This window comes from Bos grunniens, chromosome 18 (genome assembly GCF_055505025.1).
Source record: "Bos grunniens cultivar Pamir isolate PY7600 chromosome 18, Bosgru_T2T1.0, whole genome shotgun sequence".
Lineage (NCBI taxonomy): Eukaryota > Metazoa > Chordata > Mammalia > Artiodactyla > Bovidae > Bos > Bos grunniens.
The window spans coordinates 36,347,598-36,370,431 of NC_141182.1; the positions used below are offsets into that span (position 1 = coordinate 36,347,598).

Genomic DNA, 22,834 nt, shown 5'->3' on the forward strand with positions numbered 1-22,834 from the left:
ACCACAATCCATCTTAGAACATTTGCATTACCCTAAAAAGAGACCGGTTCCCCATAGCCTTTATTCCTCAATCCTCCCATACATCCATGGGTGACTTTTTTCTTATGTTTTTCTCTAGTATTTGAATCTCTTATAGTGACCATGTGTTTTTTATGTATGGTTGGGGGGAAAAGTCACGTTCTTTTGATTGTGGAAATAGTTCTTCAAGGCTTCTCCTTTTCTCCTCTGTTTATAGATGCCCTGCTTAGCAGAGTGACTTTTAACCTGAGGGCCTTGACTAAAGGTCTGGTCACTTGCCAGGATTGTAGGCAGGGTGTTTAAGTATATATATGCATTTTATCAGGGCAAATTTATAGCAGCACTGCCTGGTTTCCATATGAAACTACCATTTATATCCTACATGTCATGGTTACTGATTTCACAACAGTCACTTTTTCTAAGCCAGTCTTGGCCCAGAGCACCTAAAGACTTAGCTAATGATCTTATCAGGATATCTGCTACGTTCAACTGAAGGAAAAAAAGGGAGAACTCGGAGTTTCTATCTTGGCTCTATCACTGCTTGGTACCCAAAGCACAGAGCAGATCTCCGAGCCTTAAGACACTGGATCATGAGAAAGATCAGTCATGTCTTGTTAGAGCTTCAGGCCAGGTGATCACTCCCCTGGGAGGTCTGACTCTCTCAAAACTAGTGAGAACCCGACGCATCAGTCAGCTTTGCTGATTCTGCAGCTTCTCTTTGCCTAAGTTTGAGGTGAAATGTCAGTAGAAAACTTAGAAAGAAATCAATCTGGAGTTCAGGTGGTACTCCCTCTACTGGGACTACCTAGCTTGGGGGTCTTCCAAGACTGTTTCTTGCCTAGATTCAGCTAAAAGAGAACTACAGACTGTTTTCTGGAAAATCAGGAGGCCCTCTCTTCATATTATCAGCAATTGTTTCTTTTCATGGCATAAAGAGAATGTTAATGTTTGAAAGGTACCATAAAGAGAACTCAATAAATAACATCCTGCTTCTTTCTCAACCAGGATCAGCTGAAATGCAAGGTTCTCTGAATGCACAGGGCAATGATTACTCTCACAGCAGCACTAATTGCTGTTTTCTCTTCCTTCCTTCCTCACTTATGCCTTCAGTCAGTATTAGGGCAGCTTTGTTTGTATTTCTGTACTTACAATAGAGCCCTTGATCATCGTGTTCTTAAGGCTCACTTTTCTCAGCTCCGTTCTGTATCGCCCAGAAGTAATTGATACAGGCAGTCCTAACAAGGTAGATTCTAAGCTTTTTGGTGCTGACTTGGGTTTTATTTATTTGGGGGGTGGGTAGTAGAATAAGAGATTTAGGGGAATTGCAGTAGCCCATAAAGAAGTGACATGGAGATATTTGAGAATCACTGATTAAAAACAGAAACTCACTAAAATCTAAGTTTCCCTGTAGGTCTCCTCTGTCATCGCTAATGTCAGCAACATCTCAAGTCAAAGTCATTTGTGAATTTCATTAACCTTGCTACTTCCCTTTTCCACATTGAGATAAATATAAATAAATATACCAATTAAGAACAAAGCAGTTCCTATGAAGCCCAACTGGAACCCAAGAGGATTCTGCCTTTTCATACAGGGTGCAGAGTGCCTCTCCTTCCTCTGACCTTGCAGTCTAATGGAAAGTAAATCTTATGGCTGAGAAACACTTGAAAATGTAAGATTTGCTGTCTTTAGGGTTAGGATTTGCAAAGCTGGTACTTTTTTGGTGGGATAGCAGATGCGGGCTTGCAGTCCTGCTCTTGTCACATGGCAGCTGTGTGATCTGGGACCATATTTTTCACCCTTCTGTTCCTCAACTTCTCCCTGAGTAAAATTAGGAATGATAGTATTAATAGCATCTACTGCAAAGGATTGTTGGAAGCATTAAACAGATGAATGCATAAAAAATGCTTAAGACCATGCCTGACATATTGAAAACACTCATTAAACATTAAGAATTTTTATTGTCTTTGCTACAAGATTTTCATTTATTATAATAAGTAAATATTTCATAATCCAAATGGCTTCTGGCTACAGTTAACTGTCATTAAATATAGATTATAGCTTTTTCCCTTCCAAAATGGGAATTAGAGAACAATGTAGGTAAATATATTTGCCTGATTTTAGTGTTTGAGTATATTATTTAATCTTGGTTTAAAGCCACAGACTGTAGGTACTGTACCGCCGTTCTTAACAAATCTTCAATTTATTAGTCTAACCTTCTTTTTTCCTCAGGACTGAGTAACACTCACTCACCTTAAATCTTTAGAAATGTGTTGGGGCTTGTCCATACTTAGCACAACTTTGGAGCTTTAGAGAAACTGAACATTATGTTGGCATGCTAGACATTATCATTTACTCTAATTACAAAGACAACCTGGCTATTCAGTTGAGTTCCCCATACTTCCTTGATTTAATAACCAACTTCCCCAGTTTGTACAGCTTCCTGGATTCTTGGAGCTGAAATGATTGTTAATTTTCATTATAATGAGGAGTCTCTAATGTAACAACTGAAGTATCTGCTAGAGGGTAGCAGTCTCCTTCTCTCCAGGGTCAGCCTTTCTTCTCTTTGTGTCCTTGAGCTGCAGCAGGAGAGGACAGTCACAGGCTGGTGATTATCTTTTTGGAATCGGAAGGAAAAGTTCCTTGTGCCTTACATCTTCACCATCATTGTTCTTTCAAACTAGAGCTTCTTCCCAGGTTAATATACGTTTTACCTTTTTTCTAGTTTTTTAAATTAATATGTATCTGTTAATTTCTTTGAACATCCTTTGTGAAGAATTGAGAAGCTTGTCTCCTTCCCAGCTTACCCCTCACAGTTAGTCCTCAGTGATAATCATCCCCTCCACCCACCTTAAGTAGTTTGTTCTAGTATATTTATACGTAAAATTCTTTCACAGATCTCAGTGTTAAAATCTCTGCACATTATCTACTCATTTCCTGTAAGTTGGATGGCGGGTTAACATCCACATGCACACACATGCCTGTACATACATACCTGTATCCCTTCTCTTCCTACCATTTCCCTTTCACAGTTTTTGGTTAAATCACTGGGCAGTGTTTGCTGCTGACTCTATGAATATTATTCATGGCTACGCCTAGTTCAGTTGTCCTTTCTTGTGTATTTGCTTAGTTTTCTATCAAATAATTGCTGTTTTTCCCGAAATGATCCAACAGCTCTAGCAAATGCGTGTCATTATTTTGTCCCATCTTTGTTCTCTTTACCCATACTTCAGCCTTTGATATCTATATTCTTTTCATTCTTATCAGTTTATTCCTTTTTCAGTCCTTGCCTGTTAACTGTAGAGAGATTTCAGGGGGAAGATGCTTGTGGTCATTCTGTTACATCTGATTGAAAATTATTTTTACATTTCACCTCTAAAAGAGACTGTCCTATTTTAAAAGACCTTGTCTCTTAGCACTGATTTTTAACTTATATTTTATTTATTTATGTTTGATACATTACATGGTTCAAAATTAAAAAGGAATACAAAGATACAGAGTTAAAAAACCCCTCTTATCTATCCTCTAGTTACTCTTTTTCCCTCCCTAGAAAGAACCAATATCATTGGTTTCTTGTATATCTTTACAGAACTATTGATGAATATTTCCCCTTTGTACACAAATTGTTGAATTTTTATACACATTGTTTTGCACCTTGCATTTCACTTAACAATGGATCTTAGAATTTATTCCATAAAAGTTCTTTAAAAGCTTCTCATTTTCTTGTGAATATCTTTCTGTGTCTGACTTACTTTACTTAACATAGTTCTCTCAAGGTCCATCCATGTTGAAAATTTAAGAGTTTTCCTTTTTATGGATGATTAGCATTGCATTGTATTTATTTACCAATGTCTTCTTTGTCCATTCACCCATTGATGGACATTTAGATTGTTTCTGTGTCTTGGCTATTGTAAACAGTGTTGTAATGAACATAGATGTGCACATATCTTTTTGAGTTTGTGTTTTTATATTCTTCAGATAAATGCCTAGTGGTAGAATTGCTAGGTCTTATGGTAGCTCTATTTTTAATTTTTTCATGAACCTCCATACTGTTTTCCATGGTAGTCATACCAGTTTACCTTCCCACCAACAGTACATGAGAATCCCATTTTTGCCATGTCTTCTCCAACACTTGTTATTTCTTATCTTTTTGATAATAGCTTTCTGACAGGTGTGAGATGGTATCTCATTGTGGTTTTGTTTTATATTTCCTTGGTGATTAGTGATGTTAAATATCTTTTTATGCCTCTCTTAGCCATCTGTCTGTCTTCTTTAGAAGAATGCCTGTTCAGATCATCTGCTCATTTTTTAGTCAGATTTTTTTTTTGCTATTGAGTTTTATGAATCTTACAGTTTTTAAATAACCGGTCTTTGAGATATAATTCATATTTCATACAATTCACCCATTTAAAGTATACAATTCAGTGCTTTTTATTATATTCACAGTGTGTGTAACCATCACTGTAATTAATTTTAGAATGTTTTTATCTCTTCATAATGAAATTCCATATCATTAGCAGTCAGTCTCTATTTCTTACTCAACTCCCACAGCCTTAAGCACCCACGAAATCTACTTTCTGTCTGCAGATTTGCCTATTTTGGACATTTTTATGTAAATAGAGTCATACAGTATGCAGGCATTTCTGTTTCTTACAGTTTTCAGCAGAAATTCAAGTGAGTAGGTGCTTTTCCAAGTTGATGTGGGTATTTTGGGAGGTAAGTTGTTATCTACTCAGGAGAGTAAGTCAGGTTAGTTTTAAAGTGGGGATAACTTAGCAGATTTCCAGGAGAGAGTTAGTTAGCCAAGATATTTGGGGTTAGACTATCTTTCGTACAATGTAAAACTCCTGTGTAAAGTGGGACCTAAACTACCATGACTTTCCAAGGTCTGCAGATCACTGAGCAGTATGCTAAGGGATCATCTTGAAGTCAGCACTGGATCAGAATACATTTCTGGCTTTGTAATGAAAGTCTTTGGGGGAAAAAAACAGTTGTTTTACAAAATTGACTATCTCTATTTTGTTGCATAATTACTTTCAGTAATATTTTTTCAGTTGCTTAATTTGCCTTATCCTATGCTTTGCCTCCAAACACAGATCAGAACATTTTTATGAACTCTTGCCAGATCTAATTCACCTTTGCCTTCTATGTATCTTATCTATTCCGCCACATCTCAAAATGCCTAGTCATTTTCCTGTGATCAGAGCAGGAGCAGGTATCTCTCACACAATCATTTGGTCTTTATTTGCCAAAGGGATTGATGTGTCATATTTCCTTAAAGCCTGGACTGACCCAGAAACTACCCCATTTTTCAGATTACAAAGGAGGGACCAAGGATCATAGGAAGGTTAAGGCCAGGTTTCCTCAGTTGTCAAAATTTTAAAAATCTTATCTTTAAAAAAAAAAAAATTGTTCTGTAGTCTTAACCATCATATGTGATTTTCTTCACTGCTTCATATAAGAGTAAGGAAGGAACCAGTGTTCTCTAGGGATTTATAAATTCATAGGTAGCAACTGTATCCTAGAAGGTAAATTCAAACAGAGCGCCATTTGGCAGCCCTTAGTGGAGCAGGCCAGCGGGAAGATAAACAATCGCTAACCTGGAACTGTGGGAAGCAAGGAAACTGTACTGTGCTGTCGGCAACCTTTTTATGAAAGATTAGAAGAATTAAAGCTCCCTGGTACAACTACAAGTCTAGCATTATGGGAAACTTTATTTTTTAACCTGGATTTGTTTCTTTAATCTGAAGAAAGATATATTAGGATTCCTTTGGGTGAAAAAAAAAATCAAATTGCTATAAACGTAAAAGGATATTTATTGGCTTATGTACCCTAAGGTTCTAATGAGTAGAAGTATAATTGGATCCAGGGGCTCAAAGCATGATGCAGTTCTCTTTTCTTCCTTGGTCTCTTGGTTTGACCGTCCTCTGTATTGGTACCATTGTGGGGCAGACTTTCTCCCAATGATGGCCACTGGGAGCTCCAGGTTAATCACTTCAACAGGCAAGAAAACAAAGAGCCAAAATAACCATCCACACAAACACACAAACTGCAGGAGCTCATCTTCCCTAGCAGTTCCAAAATTGGTTCTAGGATTGAGTCTCTTTCCTCATTCCTGAACCAGACATTGTGGTGGTGATGGGATGGAATATCCTAAGGCACCCTTGATATGAGTTTGTTCACATATGGAGAGAGAGAAGGTGGGTCATTAACCCCACTCAAACAACATCGACTGAGAATAGGGAAGGAGTATTTCCTAAAGGAACAACAGGTGTCGCTACCAGAAGAGAGAATAGATGCTATGTGCCACCAAAGTCTGTTTGCTACAGAGAGAAAATCAAGAGCTCACTTGGATTTTGTTTTGTTTTTTAATTTCGGCTGCACTGGGCCTTTGTTGCAGTGCACTAACTTCTCTAGTTGTAGTGTGTGGGCTTAGTTGCTCCGTGGCACGTGGGACCTTAGTTCCCTGACCAGGGATTGTACCTGCACCTCTTGCATCGGAAGGCAGATCCTTAACCAGGGAAGTCCCAGTTCATTTGGTTTTGAAGTATACAGCAGGATATGCTCACAGAAGTAAATAACTTCTCTGCTAAAGATTAGTGAGAGAAAATTAGGCATAAATGACAGTAGAAGGGACTCTGGTAATATATATTTTTCAGAGAAGTTAGATACAGATCATAGTTTTTTAGAGCAAATCCCCTGTCCCCACCGATTTTCATTATAAAGGTATAACTATATTCCTAAAAGGAGACAGATCCATGGAGTTGCTGAGTTGGGCACTTCTGATGGAGTAGGAGTTATGGTGCTACAGATCTGTAATATGTACTAGGCCTTGTGATGACATCAGTGGTAGAACACCTGCAGGTGTTTCTTTTTCCTCACTATTCTTTAGAAGTACATAACCTCTCCCCAAACCTTCCCTTACCCCAAAGTAATGGAATTTGTGTTTATATAGCTTTGAGACTAGGCTTTTTATTTCTGGTCCTGTCTTAGTCTTATCTCCCTTCTTCTCTCAACTTCTGTGAAGTTTGCTTGCTATGGATCTGGGCTCAGATAATGTTACCACTACTGCAGATTCCACCTCTAGGGGTGCTGTATGAAGAGAGAGGGTGTCGGCAAGTACTAGGAAGGAGGAATCAGGAGCAGGATCTTCTCTCCTTCTGATCAGGAAACTCAGCTGGAAGCATAGGTCTCTATTCCTCATCATGCCCAGAATTTGCATTCCTTATTTCCTTATGGGTATTGCTCTCATCATTGACAGTTTTACAGAGGAAACTCATTCTAGGGTAAAGAACTGCAGCAAAGATAGGAAGCACTACTGTGCTCCAGGCTGATGGATTGGCAGGAGCGATACTAGACTTTGAACCTTACTGACTCAGACCGGAAAGACTCCCTCCAGGGCATTTGATCGAGTCTGTCCCCATGGCTGTGTGGATCCCTGCTATGTTATGTAATCATCTAGCCTCAGCTTCTAGAGTCTAGAATCCGTAGGTCATAGAATGTCAGTGCTGAATGTGATCTTAGAGATCATATAGGGCTGAGACCAGAAGAATCCAGGAGTGTGAACTCTAAGACCCATGTTCTTTCCACTACCAATGTTGTCATTCCAAATGAAGGGCAGCTCTTGCTGGTGGAATTACAGAGGTGGATTTAAATGCCTCTGTGTTCATCCCACCACAAGCTGTCTGGGCTTATTTTCCTTTCAGCGCTAAACAGTAATGAATCCTTTCTTTCTATTTTTAACCCTAGGGGTTGCCCTCCTCTCAGACGTGTACCCTGAGAAAATCTTGCCTGGCCTGCTGGCTCAGTATGACAGCAGTAAAGACAGGCACACACCGGAGACCAGAATGAAAGTGGGGGAAATCCTGATGCGAATCGTCAGGGCATTAGGTGAGTTTTCTTGTTCCAGCCTCTGAAATGGGTTCAGGGAGTGGTGTGGCTGTGGAACCGAAGTCTGTGCACCTTGAGGCTTGTTATGCTAGCAAGGGGAGGACAGTTTGGGAGCTGGGATGAACTATTTTATGTTCAAGGATTTAGCAAATGTTCAGTGCACACCAAGAGACTGGCCCAGTAGTGCCCATGCTCTTGCAACTGCTTAGTCTCCTCCCTTGAGCTATGTCAGGGCATGATTTTCCTCAGAGCTGGGATGAGAGGCTTCCCACTTGCTAAGCAGCAGTGAGCAAGAAAAGAAGGGGAATGTCAGACAGAGAAGGAGGGGTGCTAACTCTGGTTAAATGGCTCTTGTGTCCTTAGGCATCTACATTTATGATCTCATCTAATTTTCCCAAGACATTCTATAAAGAGACTATTGTTAGGTCCATTTCATAGATGAGGAAACTGTGGCACAAAGAACTTCAGCAATTTGTTCAAGACTCATTCAGCTGGTAAATAGTAGTGCTAAGAATTGAATCTGCTGGCCCTTCTCTGGTGCTCCAATGGCTAAGACTCCATGCTCCCAATGCAGAGGGCCTGGGTTCCATTCCTAGTCAGGGAACTAGATCCTCCATGCCCCAATTAAGAGTTCACATGCCGCAACTAAAGATCCTGCATGCCACAACAAAGACCCGGCATAGCCAAATAAATAATTAAAAAAAAGAAGAAGTGAACCTGCCAACTCAAAGGAAGTTGCTCAAAACCACAGCCATGAGCTGGGAGTATTAAGACTGTGGGCTCCAGAGTCGCACTGCCTGGGATCAGATCCCAAGCTGCTTGCTAGAGGCTTTTGATCATAGGAATGTTTCTTGACCTCCTGATGTGTCAGTGTCCTCATATATAATAAGAAGATATTAATAACACTTAACCTCATATGCCTATTGTAAGGGTTAAATTTTACTCTTCACTCACTAGGGGAAAATTTTGGAAAACTAACTAGCTTTTTTGCCTCTGGTATCACGAAATCTCACTGAGTTCTTCCTTCACCAGTACTTCCAAGGATTTCAAAAGATTTCACATAGTCATACATCATGTCTATGGATATAGCCATTAATTTTCCTAATTTCTGGGTGACCCTTCTGGCTAAAGAAGATAGAACTTAGATCTCCAGACACTTAAATTCTTTCATAACTGAAAGGGAAATCTCATGAGAGTGAAATTAAAAAGATGATTTTTTTCTCTCCTCTGAAGAACAGCAGACTTTCTATATTTGCCTTTGTCTTAAATATGATCTGAAACATACCAGGCAAGTGAACCATTGTGAGCGATGATTCTCTCACAGTAGGTGTGAGTATTGAGTTTAATGTATTGCAGGATCCAATGCAACTTCTGACTTCCATTTGTGTGTAACATTGTGACTGTTCATCTCAGGAAGAATGTGTCTGATACATAGATGGCATCAGCAGAACATATCTTTTCTCTGAAACTTCTGGTAAATCTCTACCATTGGGAAGATAAACACTGAAAATGCACGCTTCTCTGTCTCCATGGGCCAGTCCAAATCACTTCCTGTGGTGAGAGTGAAAGTGGGGATGAAGGTCTAGGTTGAGTGGGAGACAGGTTTTGCTTCTCCTTACATATTTCTATAATTAGCCAGTTTCCAAAACTGCCTTCTGGCATTTCAAAGCATATTCCATCAATGCTCAGAGTTCTAATCTTCCTGATGTCTGTTCCAACAAGTATCCGGCTGTAAACATTGCCGTAGATTTAACTGCTACTTGCTAATTCACTTTACCAACTTGTCCAGGTGCATAGATGAGATGGCTTATTGAAATCCTTTAAGTGAAATTAAAACCCATTTTTACAATGTAGCCAATATCCTTAGTTTCCTATTGGTGTGGAAATCCTTGTGACAGCCACTTTATAAGATTTCTTTAGTAAGTACCCTAATTTCCCAGTGGTCCAGGCCTTGTGCTCTCCCCACCCTCCAGCTCTTCTTTGCAGCGGGGGGGAGTTCTACAGGAGCATGAGACCCACATGTAGCAGCCAGGTGCTGTACACCACCACTTCCTCTTGGCTTCAATTCTCTAACCACCCCTACTTTTCTTTCTACCACTAGACAATGGTGAACTGTCAGCTGGAGCTTTTTTTTTTTCACTTTCATTTAAAACAATTGAAGTATTGAAGGCAATGGCACCCTACTCCAGTACTCTTGCCTGGAAAATCCCAGGGACGGAGGAGCCTGGTGTGCTGCGGTCCATGGGGTCGCTAAGGGTCAGACATGACTGAGCGACTTCACTTTCACTTTTCACTTGCATGCATTGAAGAAGGAAATGGCAACCCACTCCAGTGTTCTTGCCTGGAGAATCCCAGGGACGGGGGAGCCTGGTGGGCTGCAGTCCATGGGGTCGCTGGGAGTTGGACACGACTGAAGCAACTTAGCAGCAGCATACATATAAAAAAGTATATAAAGTACACTAATTTTAATAGTGTAGTTTTATGATTCTTTACATATTTGCCACCACCCAGATCAATACAGAGAAACTTCTAATAACCCATAAAGTTTCCTTTTTTTCCTGCCTAGTCTATACCTGCCCCAGAGGTAAGCACTCTTCTGACATTTTATCAGCATTAGTTTATTTTGATTGTCTTGTGAATCTCATTTTAATGGAATTAAATCCCCATATTTCCAGTAAGTTGATAGATAACAGGCGCTTGGGTAAATTTGGGTGAGATTTTAAGGGGCAAGAATATATCACAGGCTATGTTGTGCCTTCTGTTTCCTGTTGTCTCGCATTTCGAGGTGTATGATGTCTGGTATTCTCTTTTAGTGATGTGAAGATTGATCAGTGATATTTCCCATAGGATAAGTCCATAATAAACTTCCCCATCAACCTTCCCTCTGTTGGTTTTAAGTAAGCACTGGTGATTGTTGCCTCGATTGTTGGTATTATTTCATAGAAGTTACCTTTTTCTACACATTAGGAAACAGCTTCAGAGAGGTTTACTGACTTGCCTAATATTATACAGCTAATTAATGATGGATCCAAAATTTAACCCAGACATTCTGACTCCAGACCCAGTCTCTTACCCACTACACGATACTACATCCTGAAAATTTTCCCATCTCAGTAAGCATCTTTTTCCTGTCATTAACATGCACATTTTCCACATCCTCTATAATTTTTAATGATTGCATGATAATATATCATTTGAATGTATCATAATTTTTTCAACTGACCAGCTTACAGTTGTTCTAATTTTTCACTATTTTGAATTATATTAAGATGACTATTCTTATAGCTAAATCTTTGTGCAGACCCATGACAATTTCCTAGGAAAATTTTCTAAAAGTAGAATTTCTTAAAAGCATGTGCATATTTTTAAATGTATTATTGCTAAATTGTCTTCCCAAGAAATTGTTCCAGTTTATATCTTAATGTTTGAGGATATTTGTACCTTCATCAGCACTATTATGCTGTGTGTTATTTTTATCAAACAGATATATAAAGAAATGTTATTGTGTTTTTATTTCCATTTATTCAATTGATAGGGTTAAATAGTTTTCATATTTTTATTGGCTAAATTTTTATTTGTGCGTGTGCATATGAATTGCTTCTTCCTATCCTTTCTTCATTTTTCCATTGTGGTGTTTATTTTGGTATTTAATTTGTAAAGCTTTATTTACTTATAGATCTTGAACCACTAACATTTATGTTGTAAATATTTTCTTTGGGTTTACATTTTAGTTTTGTTCGCATTTTCTGTTTAACTTGTTTTGAGTTGAAGAAGCTTTTTATTTTGATGTAGGCAAATCTATCTTTTCCTTTATGGTTTCTCTCTTATATAGAAAAGCTTTCTTAAAGCAACGTCGTATAAATATGAATCTATATATTGTGTTGGCTGAAAAGTTGGTTTGGGGTTTTCCGTATAATCTTACGGAAAACCACAAATGAAGTTTTTGGCAAACCAATATTTTAATCTCTATTCCTTAACGTAGAAAATATAGTGAAATAATTTTAGTTTCATTTCCTTTTTTCTCCATTTCTTCTTTTTTAGTTTCATTTCTTTTATTTAAAGAACTATTTAGTTTTTATTGTACTTTTAGAAATTTAATCTTAACACATTGCTAAATTACCAGTCACTCCAAATGTTTCTCCATCTGTTTCCTCTTATATGGCCCAGTGTCAGCAATAACCTGTGGGTTGTTATATGTCATTGCATTTTTTAAAATCTTCTTTTAAATGTATAGAATTAAGTAACTGTGCTCAAGATATTGAATTGATAATTGGGAAACACCTGGCAAGTGCAATTAAAGCAAAAGGTATTGAGTTCATCTGTGAGGGTATTTCCTTCTGAGATTGCCTAGTGTTATTCCTGATCTGTTGTAGACTACACTCCGTGCTCACATATGGCAGATACAGTGTATTCGCTCTCTTCAGCAGAGCTGGACCAACACTACCCAATTCTTTGTTCCTCTAGAACAGTGAGTCTCAAATGGGGGAGTGGAGGGAAGAATTTTGTCCCCCAGGGGACATTGGCAATGTCTGGAGACATTTTTAATTGTTATAGCTGGGGGCAGGGAGGATGTTACTGGCATTAAGTGGGTAGACACTAGGGAAGTTTTTTAACATCCTGCAGTGCCCAGGACAACCCCCTGACCTGGCCAAGAATGTCAGTAGGCCTTCTGTTGATGTGCCCTGTTCTAGAGCTCCTGTTTCTGCTTCATAATATCACAGATGCGTTAATTAAATCCAGGACTGCCACATACAATTGTGCAGGTTGTTCACAGATCAGAAAGTCTGAGAAACATCATTGTATTGAATGGCATGCTCTGAAGCTGTCCCCATACTCAGCTGTGCAGTCATCCTCATGGCCTTAGCTGAATTCCAGCCTATCCCCTATCCCCTAGGTTGCATCTCAGTTGCAACCTAGATTGCCCTCTCACTGGAGAGAGTTGGAAAAAGTTATTCATTCATTTTTGTAATGTAGTTACAAATGCTTTTGCATATGGGAGGTTCTGCACATGGCTAATATTATGTATTTTATACCAGTCTTATGAGCATACTTTTTAGTGGATAGCCTTTTCTGATTTTTACTAACTACAGGAGTGTGTCCTTATTAGAGCTTGTGACCACCTTTGAAGCAGTTACATATATCTCTTTTTTTGCCTTCTGTTTACATTTAATGAACCATAATGAGAACTAAAGTGTATTTTAAAATTATCTCTTGTATTTAGGGAATATTTTATATCCTTTGTTAATATTTATTTCTCATTCTAAGGAAAAAGGGAGAGAAATAAATAGAACTGCTTTTTACTCATTTGTGGCTCTCATTTCAATCTGGAGCTTGGATCAGAAGTCTTTGGTGGAAGAATAGTTTCCGCCTCTGCCTGTAGTAATACCCGAACATTCTCTGAATGCTTATTTAATTTCCTGCTTTTGTCAAGTTCTAAATCATATACATTCCTGAGTTATTTGGTAACTCTTCCTAATGCTCGAAGTTGGTTTTGTTTATCTTGAATATGGTTATTTTTTTTTTCTTAATTTGGGGCGTAAAGTCATCAGTGTAGTTCAGTTTAAAAATATTTTTTGATTATGCACTGAACAGTGGGTTCTGTGCCTGAGGCTGGAGATAGAAGCATGGGAAATCCACAGTCTCTTCCTTCAAGGAGCTTATAGTTTAGTCAGAGAGGTCAGCTCATACACACTTCATTGTGAGGTGACCTGCTAATTTATGGAGAGGCCTGTGTGGAGTGTTGTGGGAGCTCAGAGGAAATAGTCTCGTCTGTCCTTTTTCTGCTCAGACCCTGCAGTTAAACGTGGCAGAGTGCTATGGGGCTACATCAGTTCCGCATCGTTATCAAACACAGCAGGTTAGTTTTTGAAAAACAGCTTTTGTATGTCAGCTTTCAGAGATTTTCAACTAACAGCAAAGCTTGATCTAAAGTGAAAAAGTATGTTGAATGTGTGAATAATTGGATACCAGTCTGGGAGTTCAGTATTCGTAGATTTCAGCAGCAATGAATGACTGTCAAGTATTAGAGTTTACATACTTTGAAAGGAGAATTTTTCAGCAAAATTCAGAAAATCAAATGAAATGCTTCTTGCCAAGTTGCCTAGGTTAGCATCAGTATAGTTCAACAAATACTTAGATTAATGTGAATTAAAAATATTAATCTGGCCAAAATTAAAAGTTGAAGCTCAGGCTGAATAATTTTTTTCTTCACTTCTTTCTGTTTTCCTCATGTCAATTTTTTTTAGAGGTATAATTTTAAAAGTTACTTATAGACCTTTCCTTTCCTGATTGTATTAGTAATATGTAATAATTTTGGACAATTTGGAAATTATTAAAAAGTATAAAAAAGTAATCACTGATAATTTCACCATTCAGAAGTAACCATTCTTTGTTTATATTTTGATGTTTCCTTTAGTTTCTTTTTCTTTCTCAGAATTGTAATTATACTGTATGTATGCTGCCTTTTTTACATTTAACATTATTTATAAGCACTTTTCCATGTCATTAAATATTTCTTGAAAATATAAGAGTTATTGGTTATTATAATTAATCAACTGAATTTATAATTTTATTTAATTATCTTCTCAAAAGATATTAGTGTTTAATTAGGTGGTTCTGGTTTCTTACTTTATGAGGAACTTTATGAGGATTATGAAAAGTGTGCTATTGATTATTCTTATACATAAATCCTTTGGTGAATCTTTGAGTCTTTCCTTAGGGTTGGTTCCTACAGGGAAATTACTTGGTCAAAGTATGTGCATGCTTGTACTTTAAGACTCTTGATATTTAGTGCTAAGTTGCCCTCCAGATCTGTACTCTCTTGTCAGTAGTGAAAGAGACTGCCAGTTTCTCACAGAGAAAAATTATTCCATGGCTTCATACCTATCCTCTAACCCTGACCTGCTGCTGCTGCTGCTAAGTCGCTTCAGTCGTGTCCGATTCAGTGCGACCCCGTAGACGGCACCCTACCAGGCTTCCCCGTCCCTGGGATTCTCCAGGCAAAAACACTGGAGTGGGTTGTCATTTCCTTCTCCAATGCATGAAAGTGAAAAGTGAAAGTGAAGTCGCTCAGTCGTATCCGACTCTTAGCGACCCTATGGAATGCAGCCTACCAGGCTCCTCCATCCTTGGGATTTTCCAGGCAGGAGTACTGGAGTGGGTTGCCGTGGCTTTCTCCGCTAACCCTGACCAGCCATCTCTGAAATGTGTACCTTTGCTCCCAGAATGAATGGAGGAATCTGTCAGAGAATGTTGGAGGGATGGGGCGTGGGTGAAGGAAATGAGGTCAGGGAGGGACTGATGGATGAAAGGGTGGGTACATGACTCAGAGCTGCCCTGGAAGAGCAACTCAGATCTGGTAGTGTCATCATGACATACAAAGAACAGCACTTTATTTTTAGAGACAGAACGTAGTCTTCTAATCAGCAAGCTTAGACAAGTTCTAGTTTACTCTAGGTCAGAATCGTCAAAAATTGAGAGCAGAAATAGAAAGTCAAATTCACGTTGTTTCATCTGAAGAGTTTACCTTCAGGGAACACTGTAAGAAAGCACAAGGAATTAATATTTGGAATGAGGAATGAGAGGAGAGAACTAAATTTCAGGTCTCTTTTAGACTGCGCCGTGGCAGCTAGTGACACTGAAAATACTGGGGCACAGCAGCTTATACTTCTTGGTTAGAAAGCACCTTTTCTCAAATTACTCTATATGCCCTGAGAAGGGTGGGTCCCGGGCTTTTAAGAGATGTCTATTTGTGTGTATTACATATATATATATATCTCTTTTACAGCCTGCATAACACTCATTTAATGTGTTTTGTCAACTCTTTCTGTATCATCTGCTTTTGTTTTAGTTCAGTGTTGCCACTTTACAGTGAATCTACGTGATAAGTAGCCCATGATCGCATCCAACTGCAGGATGAAGCCTGTAGTCTGATTCTAGAAAACCTGACTGTCCCTGCCCATAGAAGAGCAGATTCAGCAGCAGGCTCTGCTCTGACGAACACCTTCTAGCCAGTGGTAGAAAACAAAGGAAAATGGAATAACTGAATTTGTCCAGCAGGCTACTGTGAGTTAACCCAGTTAGGTTTGCCTGGGATTTAAGATGAGGAGAGGAGCTTTTTTTAAAAAAAAATTTTTTTTAATTTGAGTCAGTTTTTTTTTTTTTTTTAACTTTATTTATTTATGGCTGGGCTGGGTCTTGGTTGCTGTGTGAGGGCTTTCTCTAGTTGTGGTGAGCGGTGGCTACTCTTTGTTGTGGTGGGAGGAATTCTCATTATGGTGGCTTCTCATTGCGGAGCACAGGCTCTAGGCGCTTGGACTTCAGTATTTGTGGTGCACGGGCTTAGTTGCTCCGTGGCACGTGGGATCCTGGACCATGGAACAAACACGTGTCCCCTGCACTGGCAGGCAGATTCCTACCCACTGTACCACCAGGGAAGTCCAAAGAGAGGCGCTTTTAAACAGCTGCATAGAATTTTATAGTATAGATGCACCACAGTTCACTTATTCAGCCGTTTGTGGCTGAAACTTCTTTTTTTTTTTCTATTTTTTTCCCATGACACACAGTGCTGCAATATAAATTCTCATATATGTGGGCCAATGGAAATATTTATTAGATATGTATATATGCAAAGTTCATATATATGTACATATTAAAGTACTGGGCCTTTATTTCTGTGAGATTGATACTTGCCAAAATGGATTCACTCAGTCACTGGCTGTTTCTATTTTAAACTGTTTATATACTAGCAGATTACTTCCTGAAATTGTAGGTGAGATAGGGCTTTTTGAAGCCCCCTGCTATGTCTGTTGTCAAATAGAGAAAAATATCTTTTGAAAATTGCTTTTCAAGGAGAGTGGACTAAAAATGCCTTCTTTTGTGTTATTTTGTTGTTTGTCTTGACTGCGATGGGAAGAAAGGCATTTTAAGTAATAAATTCCTGGGAATTCCATGGCTGTCCAGTGGATGGGACTCCACAGTTTCATTGCCAAGGCCGTGGGTTCAATTCCTGGATGGGGAACTAATGTCTTGCAAGCTGCACAGCAGCAGCCAAAAAAAGTAATAAATTATTAATGCGTTGTGCTATTAAATAACATATAATACTAGTCAAGGAATGACAAATTGCTTTTAGAAGTATCTTGCTCAACGAAACTTGTTTAAAGGTGCAGCATTATAATCAATCAGCTTAAGGGCATTCTAATTAATTAGTTTCCAGAAATATTTAAACTTTTAATTTACTAATTTTAAAATGTTAGTTTAAAGGGTTCAGCAATATGTGAACCGCGAACTTGCAGATGTTCAAGCTGGTTTTAGAAAAGGCAGAGGAACCAGAGATCAAATTGCCAACATCCGCTGGATCATCAAAAAAGCAAGAGAGTTCCAGAAAAACATCTATTTATGCTTTATTGACTATGCCAAAGCCTTTGACTGTGTGGATCACAATAAACTGTGGAAAATTCTGAAAGAGATGGGAACCAGACCACCTGACTTGCCTCTTGAGAAACCGATATGCAGGTCAGGAAGCAACAATTAGAACTGGACATGGAACAACAGACTGGTTCCAAATAGGGAAAGGAGTACATCAACGCTGTATATTGTCCCCCTGCTTCTTTAACTTATACGCAGAGTACATCATGAGAAACACTGGGCTGGAAGAAGCACAAGATGGAATCAAGATTGCCAGGAGAAATATCATTAACCTTAGATATGCAGATGACACCTCCCTTATGGCAGAAAGTAAAGAGAAACTCAGAAGTCTCTTGGTGAAAGTGAAAGAGGAGAGTGAAAAAGTTGGCTTAAAGCTCAACATTCAGAAAACTAAGATCATAGCATTTGGTCCCATCACTTCATGGGAAGTAGATGGGGAAACAGTGGAAACAGTGTTAGACTTTATTTTTGGGGGCTCCAAATCACTGCAGATGGTGATTGCAGCCATGAAATTAAAAGATGCTTACTCCTTGGAAGAAAAGTTATGACCAACCTAGATAGCATATTGAAAAGCAGAGACATTACTTTGCCAACAAAGGTCCTTCTAGTCAAGGCTATGGTTTTTCCAGTGGTCATGTATGGATGTGAGAGTTGGACTGTGAAGAAGGCTGAGCACCGAAGAACTGATGCTTTTGAACTGTGGTGTTGGAGAAGACTCTTGAGAGTCCCTTGGACTGCAAGGAGATCCAACCATTGCATTCTAAAGGAGATCAGCCCTGGGTGTTAAGGAATGATGCTAAAACTGAAACTGCAGTACTTTGGCCACCTCGTGTGAAGAGTTGACTCATTGGAAAAGATTTTGATGCTGGGAGGGATTGGGGGCAGGAGGAGAAGGAGACGACAGAGGATGAGATGGCTGGATGGCATCACTGACTCAATGGACGTGAATTTGAGTGAACTCCGAGAGTTGGTGATGGACAAGGAGGCCTGGCGTGCTGCGATTCATGGGGTCACAAAGAGTCAGACACGACTGAGTGACTGAACTGAACTGAACTGAAGGGCTTTTTGCTTCATAGCATATGTTGTGGTTCCCTTATATGTAGTAAAAGAGTTCAGAACACAATGGCTTAAAACAGCCACCATTTGGGGACTTCCCTGGAGGTCCGGTGGTTGAGACTCTGCTTTCCAATGCAAGGGGTGCAGGTTCAATCCCTGGTTGGGGAGCTAGTGTCCCACTTGCCACGGGATATGGCCATAATTCAAGAACAAAACAAAAAACTACCACAATTTATTTGTTCAAAATTCTGTGAACCACGTAATACTTGGCAGGGACATCTCATCTCTGCTCCACATGGTGTTGTCCGGGCTCAGCTGGTGGCCCTTTTACTGCCTTCAGATCAGCTAAGCTCACCCAGGAGGTTGCATTCAGCTGGGACCTTGACTGGAGCACCCTGGTGCTCCTCCATATGGCTTCTGCCTGTTCTTACGTGTGGATGGTCATCATTTAGCAGTCTAAGCCAAACTTTTCAGTATGGTGAATGGTTTCCCAGAGAACAGAAACAGAAGCTGCCAGGCCTCTTAAGAGCTAAACCTATTATACTGAGTGAAGTAAGCCAGAAGGAAAAACACCAATACAGTATAATAACGCATATATATGGAATTTAGAAAGATGGTAACAATAACCCTGTGTACGAGACAGCAAAAGAGATACTGATGTATAGAACAGTCTTATGGACTCTATGGGAGAGGGAGAGGGTGGGAAGATTTGGGAGAATGGCATTGAAACATGTAAAATATCATGTATGAAATGAGATGCCAGTCCAGGTTCGATGCACGATACTGGATGCTTGGGGCTAGTGCTCTGGGACGACCCAGAGGGATGGTATGGGAAGGGAGGAGGGAGGAGGGTTCAGGATGGGGAACACATGTATACCTGTGGTGGATTCATTTTGATATTTGGCAAAACTAATACAATTATGTAAAGTTTAAAAATAAAATACAATTTAAAATAAAAATAAAGGTTAACAAGTAAAATACAGCGTGGGCCATAGACTCATAATATGTAGCTTCTCTAATAGGGCCTCAACTCTTAAAATTTGTTGGACATAAAAGCGGTGCTAATTTAATTGGTAACTGTGATTGAGTAAATCTACTGTAAAAATGGAAAAAAAAAAAAGAGCTAAACCTAGAATTGGCTTAGTATGTCTTCTGCCACAATCTGCTGTCAAAGTCAGTCCCCAAACCAGCCCAGGTTCAAGGGGAAGGGAAGTAGCCTCTGATTCTTGATGAGAGAAACCACATTCAGGGATGGAGTATTGGTAAACATATCTGCATACTAGTGCATGCTTATTTTGTTTGTTGACAGAAGCGTAACAATACATGGATATATATAGGTATATAAAGAAAAATCCAGTCTCTGCCAAATATTATAGTTAATATTCTTACCTCCCAAGGTAAACAATGATAATAGTTTGGTATGTATTCTTTCACACCTCTTCCTGTGTTCCTACAGATATAAGCAAACATGTGGGCTTTTTACACTGGCCTTCTTTTACAAAAAACAGAATCTTAACATACTATTATTTTTACTCTAATTATATATTATTACATATTATTAGTCTGCAGTTTGCTTTCTTTGAAATCAACTTTACCAAGTTGTAATTTACATCCAATAAATGCCCCCATTTCAAGCGTACATTTCAATGAGGTTTGCTGTAAACTCATGTAACTATCACTACAGTCAAAATATAGAACATTTTTGTCACCTTAGAAAGCTCCTTTGTTCCCACATCATTTCCCATTTCACACCCCAACTCAGACAACCACTGATATGCATTCTGCTGCTGTAGATTAGATTTGTTTTTTAGAGTTTTATGTAAATGGAATCATAAAGTGTATACCCTTTTGTGTCTGAATTCTTTTGCTCAGCGAAAGTTTTTGCCATTCATCCTTGTTGTGTATATTAGTAGTTCACTATTTTTTATTACTAAGTAGTAGTACTATATTTGAATGTACCAGAATCATTCATACATTTACCTGTTGATGGACATTCAAGTTGTTTCCAGTTTTGAGCTATTCTGAGTGTAGTTGCTGTGAATATTCTGGTACAAGTCTTAGTGTGAAGATATGTGGTGGTGGTGCATGCTCAGTCATGTCCGACTCTTTACTCTGGACTGTAGCCCACCAGGCTTCTCCATATAATTTTCCAGGCAAGAATACTGGAGCGGGTTGCCATATCCTTCTCCAGCAGATCTTCCTGACCCAGGAATTAAGCTGTGTGTGTGTGTGTGTGTGTGTGTGTGTGTGTGTGTGTTTTGGGTAAGTACTAGGAATGGAATTGCTGGATCATATAATAGGTGTATAAAAATCTACCTAAATGTTTTCCAAAGGAATTGTATCATTTTACATTATGACCAGCAAGATATGAGAGTTCCAGCTGCTCCATATCCTTACCAACACTTAATATCATTCTTTAAAATTTTTTGCCATTTTAAAAGATGTGTAGTGTTATGTTATTATAGTTTTAATTTATATTTCCCTGATGACTACTTATGTTGAGCTCTTGTCTTTTCGTGTGCTTATTTTCTACTCCTGTATCTCTTTCTTGAAGTAACTGTTAAGATCTTTTTCCATTTCTTAATTGGATTGTTTCTCTTTATTTTTCCAAGTATTTATTGAGTTGTAAGAGTCCTTTGTATGGAGTAAATACAAGTCCTTTGTCACGTATATGTATTGCTAATAGTTTCTACCAGTGTTTTCTTTAATGGTGTCTTTTGAGGAGATACAACTTTTTCTGGTGAAAATATTTATCATAATATTAATGATGATATTAATTTATTATGAAAAAACATACAATTAGTTATATATTTTAGCTCATTTACAGCTTAAGAACAAATTTAAAATTTTAATGGCAACAAAAATATCAAATTGATGACATTATTTTGATATGATACATCATGTGTTGCTAAAATGAGAAAGGAGATGAAGTCACTGCTCACAGTGTAAATATGGTTCTGATGTTATGGTGAAGAATTTTTTTTTAGAGCAGCATGCCCAAATTTTTGTATGTTGTATGATGAACCCTTACTCCCATATTTTCCCTCTGTATCAACTGTTACAAACCCCTTGCTTTGAAGTCAGGCTGCTCTTTTCAAATCTGAAAGCTGCCACTTCTTGAGTTTTGAATATGTGACCGTAGGCCAGTTATTTAACATCTCTGTCTCAGTTTCTTCATTTGTACAATGATCATTGTAATAAGACTTATTTCATAGAGTGGATCTCCTGCCTTGCAGGCAGATTCTTGACCGTCTGAGCCACCAGGAAAGCCCCATTAGTAAATTATCCTATAAGAATTGCTTTAGTTGAATCCCATAATTTTGATATGTTTTCATTGAAAAATATTTTCTAACTTTGCTTGTGATCTCTTTTTCTACCATGGCTTTCTTAGAAATGTGGTGTTTTTTGTTTAAACTTCAGGTATTTTTCCTGTCTTTTCATTCATTGTATTTTTCTTTACCTCACTGAGCACAGCTATAGTTGCTGCTTTAAAATCTGTCTCTGATCACTGAAATGTCTATTATCATTCAGTCCTGGTTTCTGTTGAGTATCTTTCTCCTTGAGAATGGGTCATATTGCACATCAGTTTGGATTATGTCCTGGACATTATTAAATTATGTTGAGAAGGCTATGGGTTCTGTTATAGTCCTTCAAAGTGTTAAATTTTTGTTTTAGCAGGCAAGTAAATTAGACTCAAACTTCAGATTTTGTCTTACCTGAAGCAGGCAGTAATTCAAATCTCACTTCAGTTCTTCTAGTTTTAGCCGCAAGCTGCTTTGTGGCTGGTCTGCACATAATTTCAGCACATTTCCCTGAGATCCAAGAGAAACATACTTACCTTCCTTATAGTCTTTGTCCTACTTTTTTGTTGCTTTGGGAGAAAATAACGTTAAAAAAGAAGAAGCCATCATTCTCATCCTTTTTTAAACCCAGGCCAGGTTGCTATGGCCTGGCTTAGCTCAGGAAACCGAAATCATAAAGAGCTATATGTGCTGTGTTAAGGGATTTTGATTTATGTTGACTTTATTATTTTTTTAATATTATTTTTATTAGTCTTTGAATTCCATGTTTCATTTAGTCATTTAAGTAGGTAGTAAATTGGGATCATTTATACTTTAGTTTCTCCTAGGTAAATGAACAGTATCAGTCTTGACACTGACACAGATCATAGACACATGACATAGAGAACATAAACAATTTACTTATCCATAACTATATCATTCTTAGCCAAAGAATAACATCCCTGTACCATAAATTTCCTAATTTACATTTGTTTTTAAAGTATATTAATAGAATTTCTTGCCTAAGCACTTTTCTATGGTTGAACAAAGTTTCACCAATTTCATCTTTATATATTATTTCATTGATCCAATTATAAACATAAAAAGAAAATATATGAACATAAAACAAGATATTTGTATATTCCTGACAGATATCTGTAGGGTTA

The 22,834-nt window shown here is 38.3% G+C and overlaps 1 protein-coding gene across 7 annotated transcripts in view; it reads left to right on the top strand.

Annotated features, from left to right (window-relative positions):
• The window catches only part of TANGO6 (transport and golgi organization 6 homolog), a 184,559-nt gene that overhangs the window by 92,933 nt on the left and 68,792 nt on the right, over positions 1-22,834 (top strand). For 5 of the 7 annotated variants that reach the window (XM_086351439.1, XM_086351442.1, XM_086351440.1 and 2 more), the window contains one exon: positions 7,765-7,905. The exons of the other annotated variants lie outside the window; for them this stretch is intronic. In XM_086351439.1, the coding sequence (XP_086207565.1) occupies positions 7,765-7,905 (141 nt within the window). The remainder of the gene's footprint in view (positions 1-7,764; positions 7,906-22,834) is intronic. 7 annotated transcript variants of the gene reach the window in all.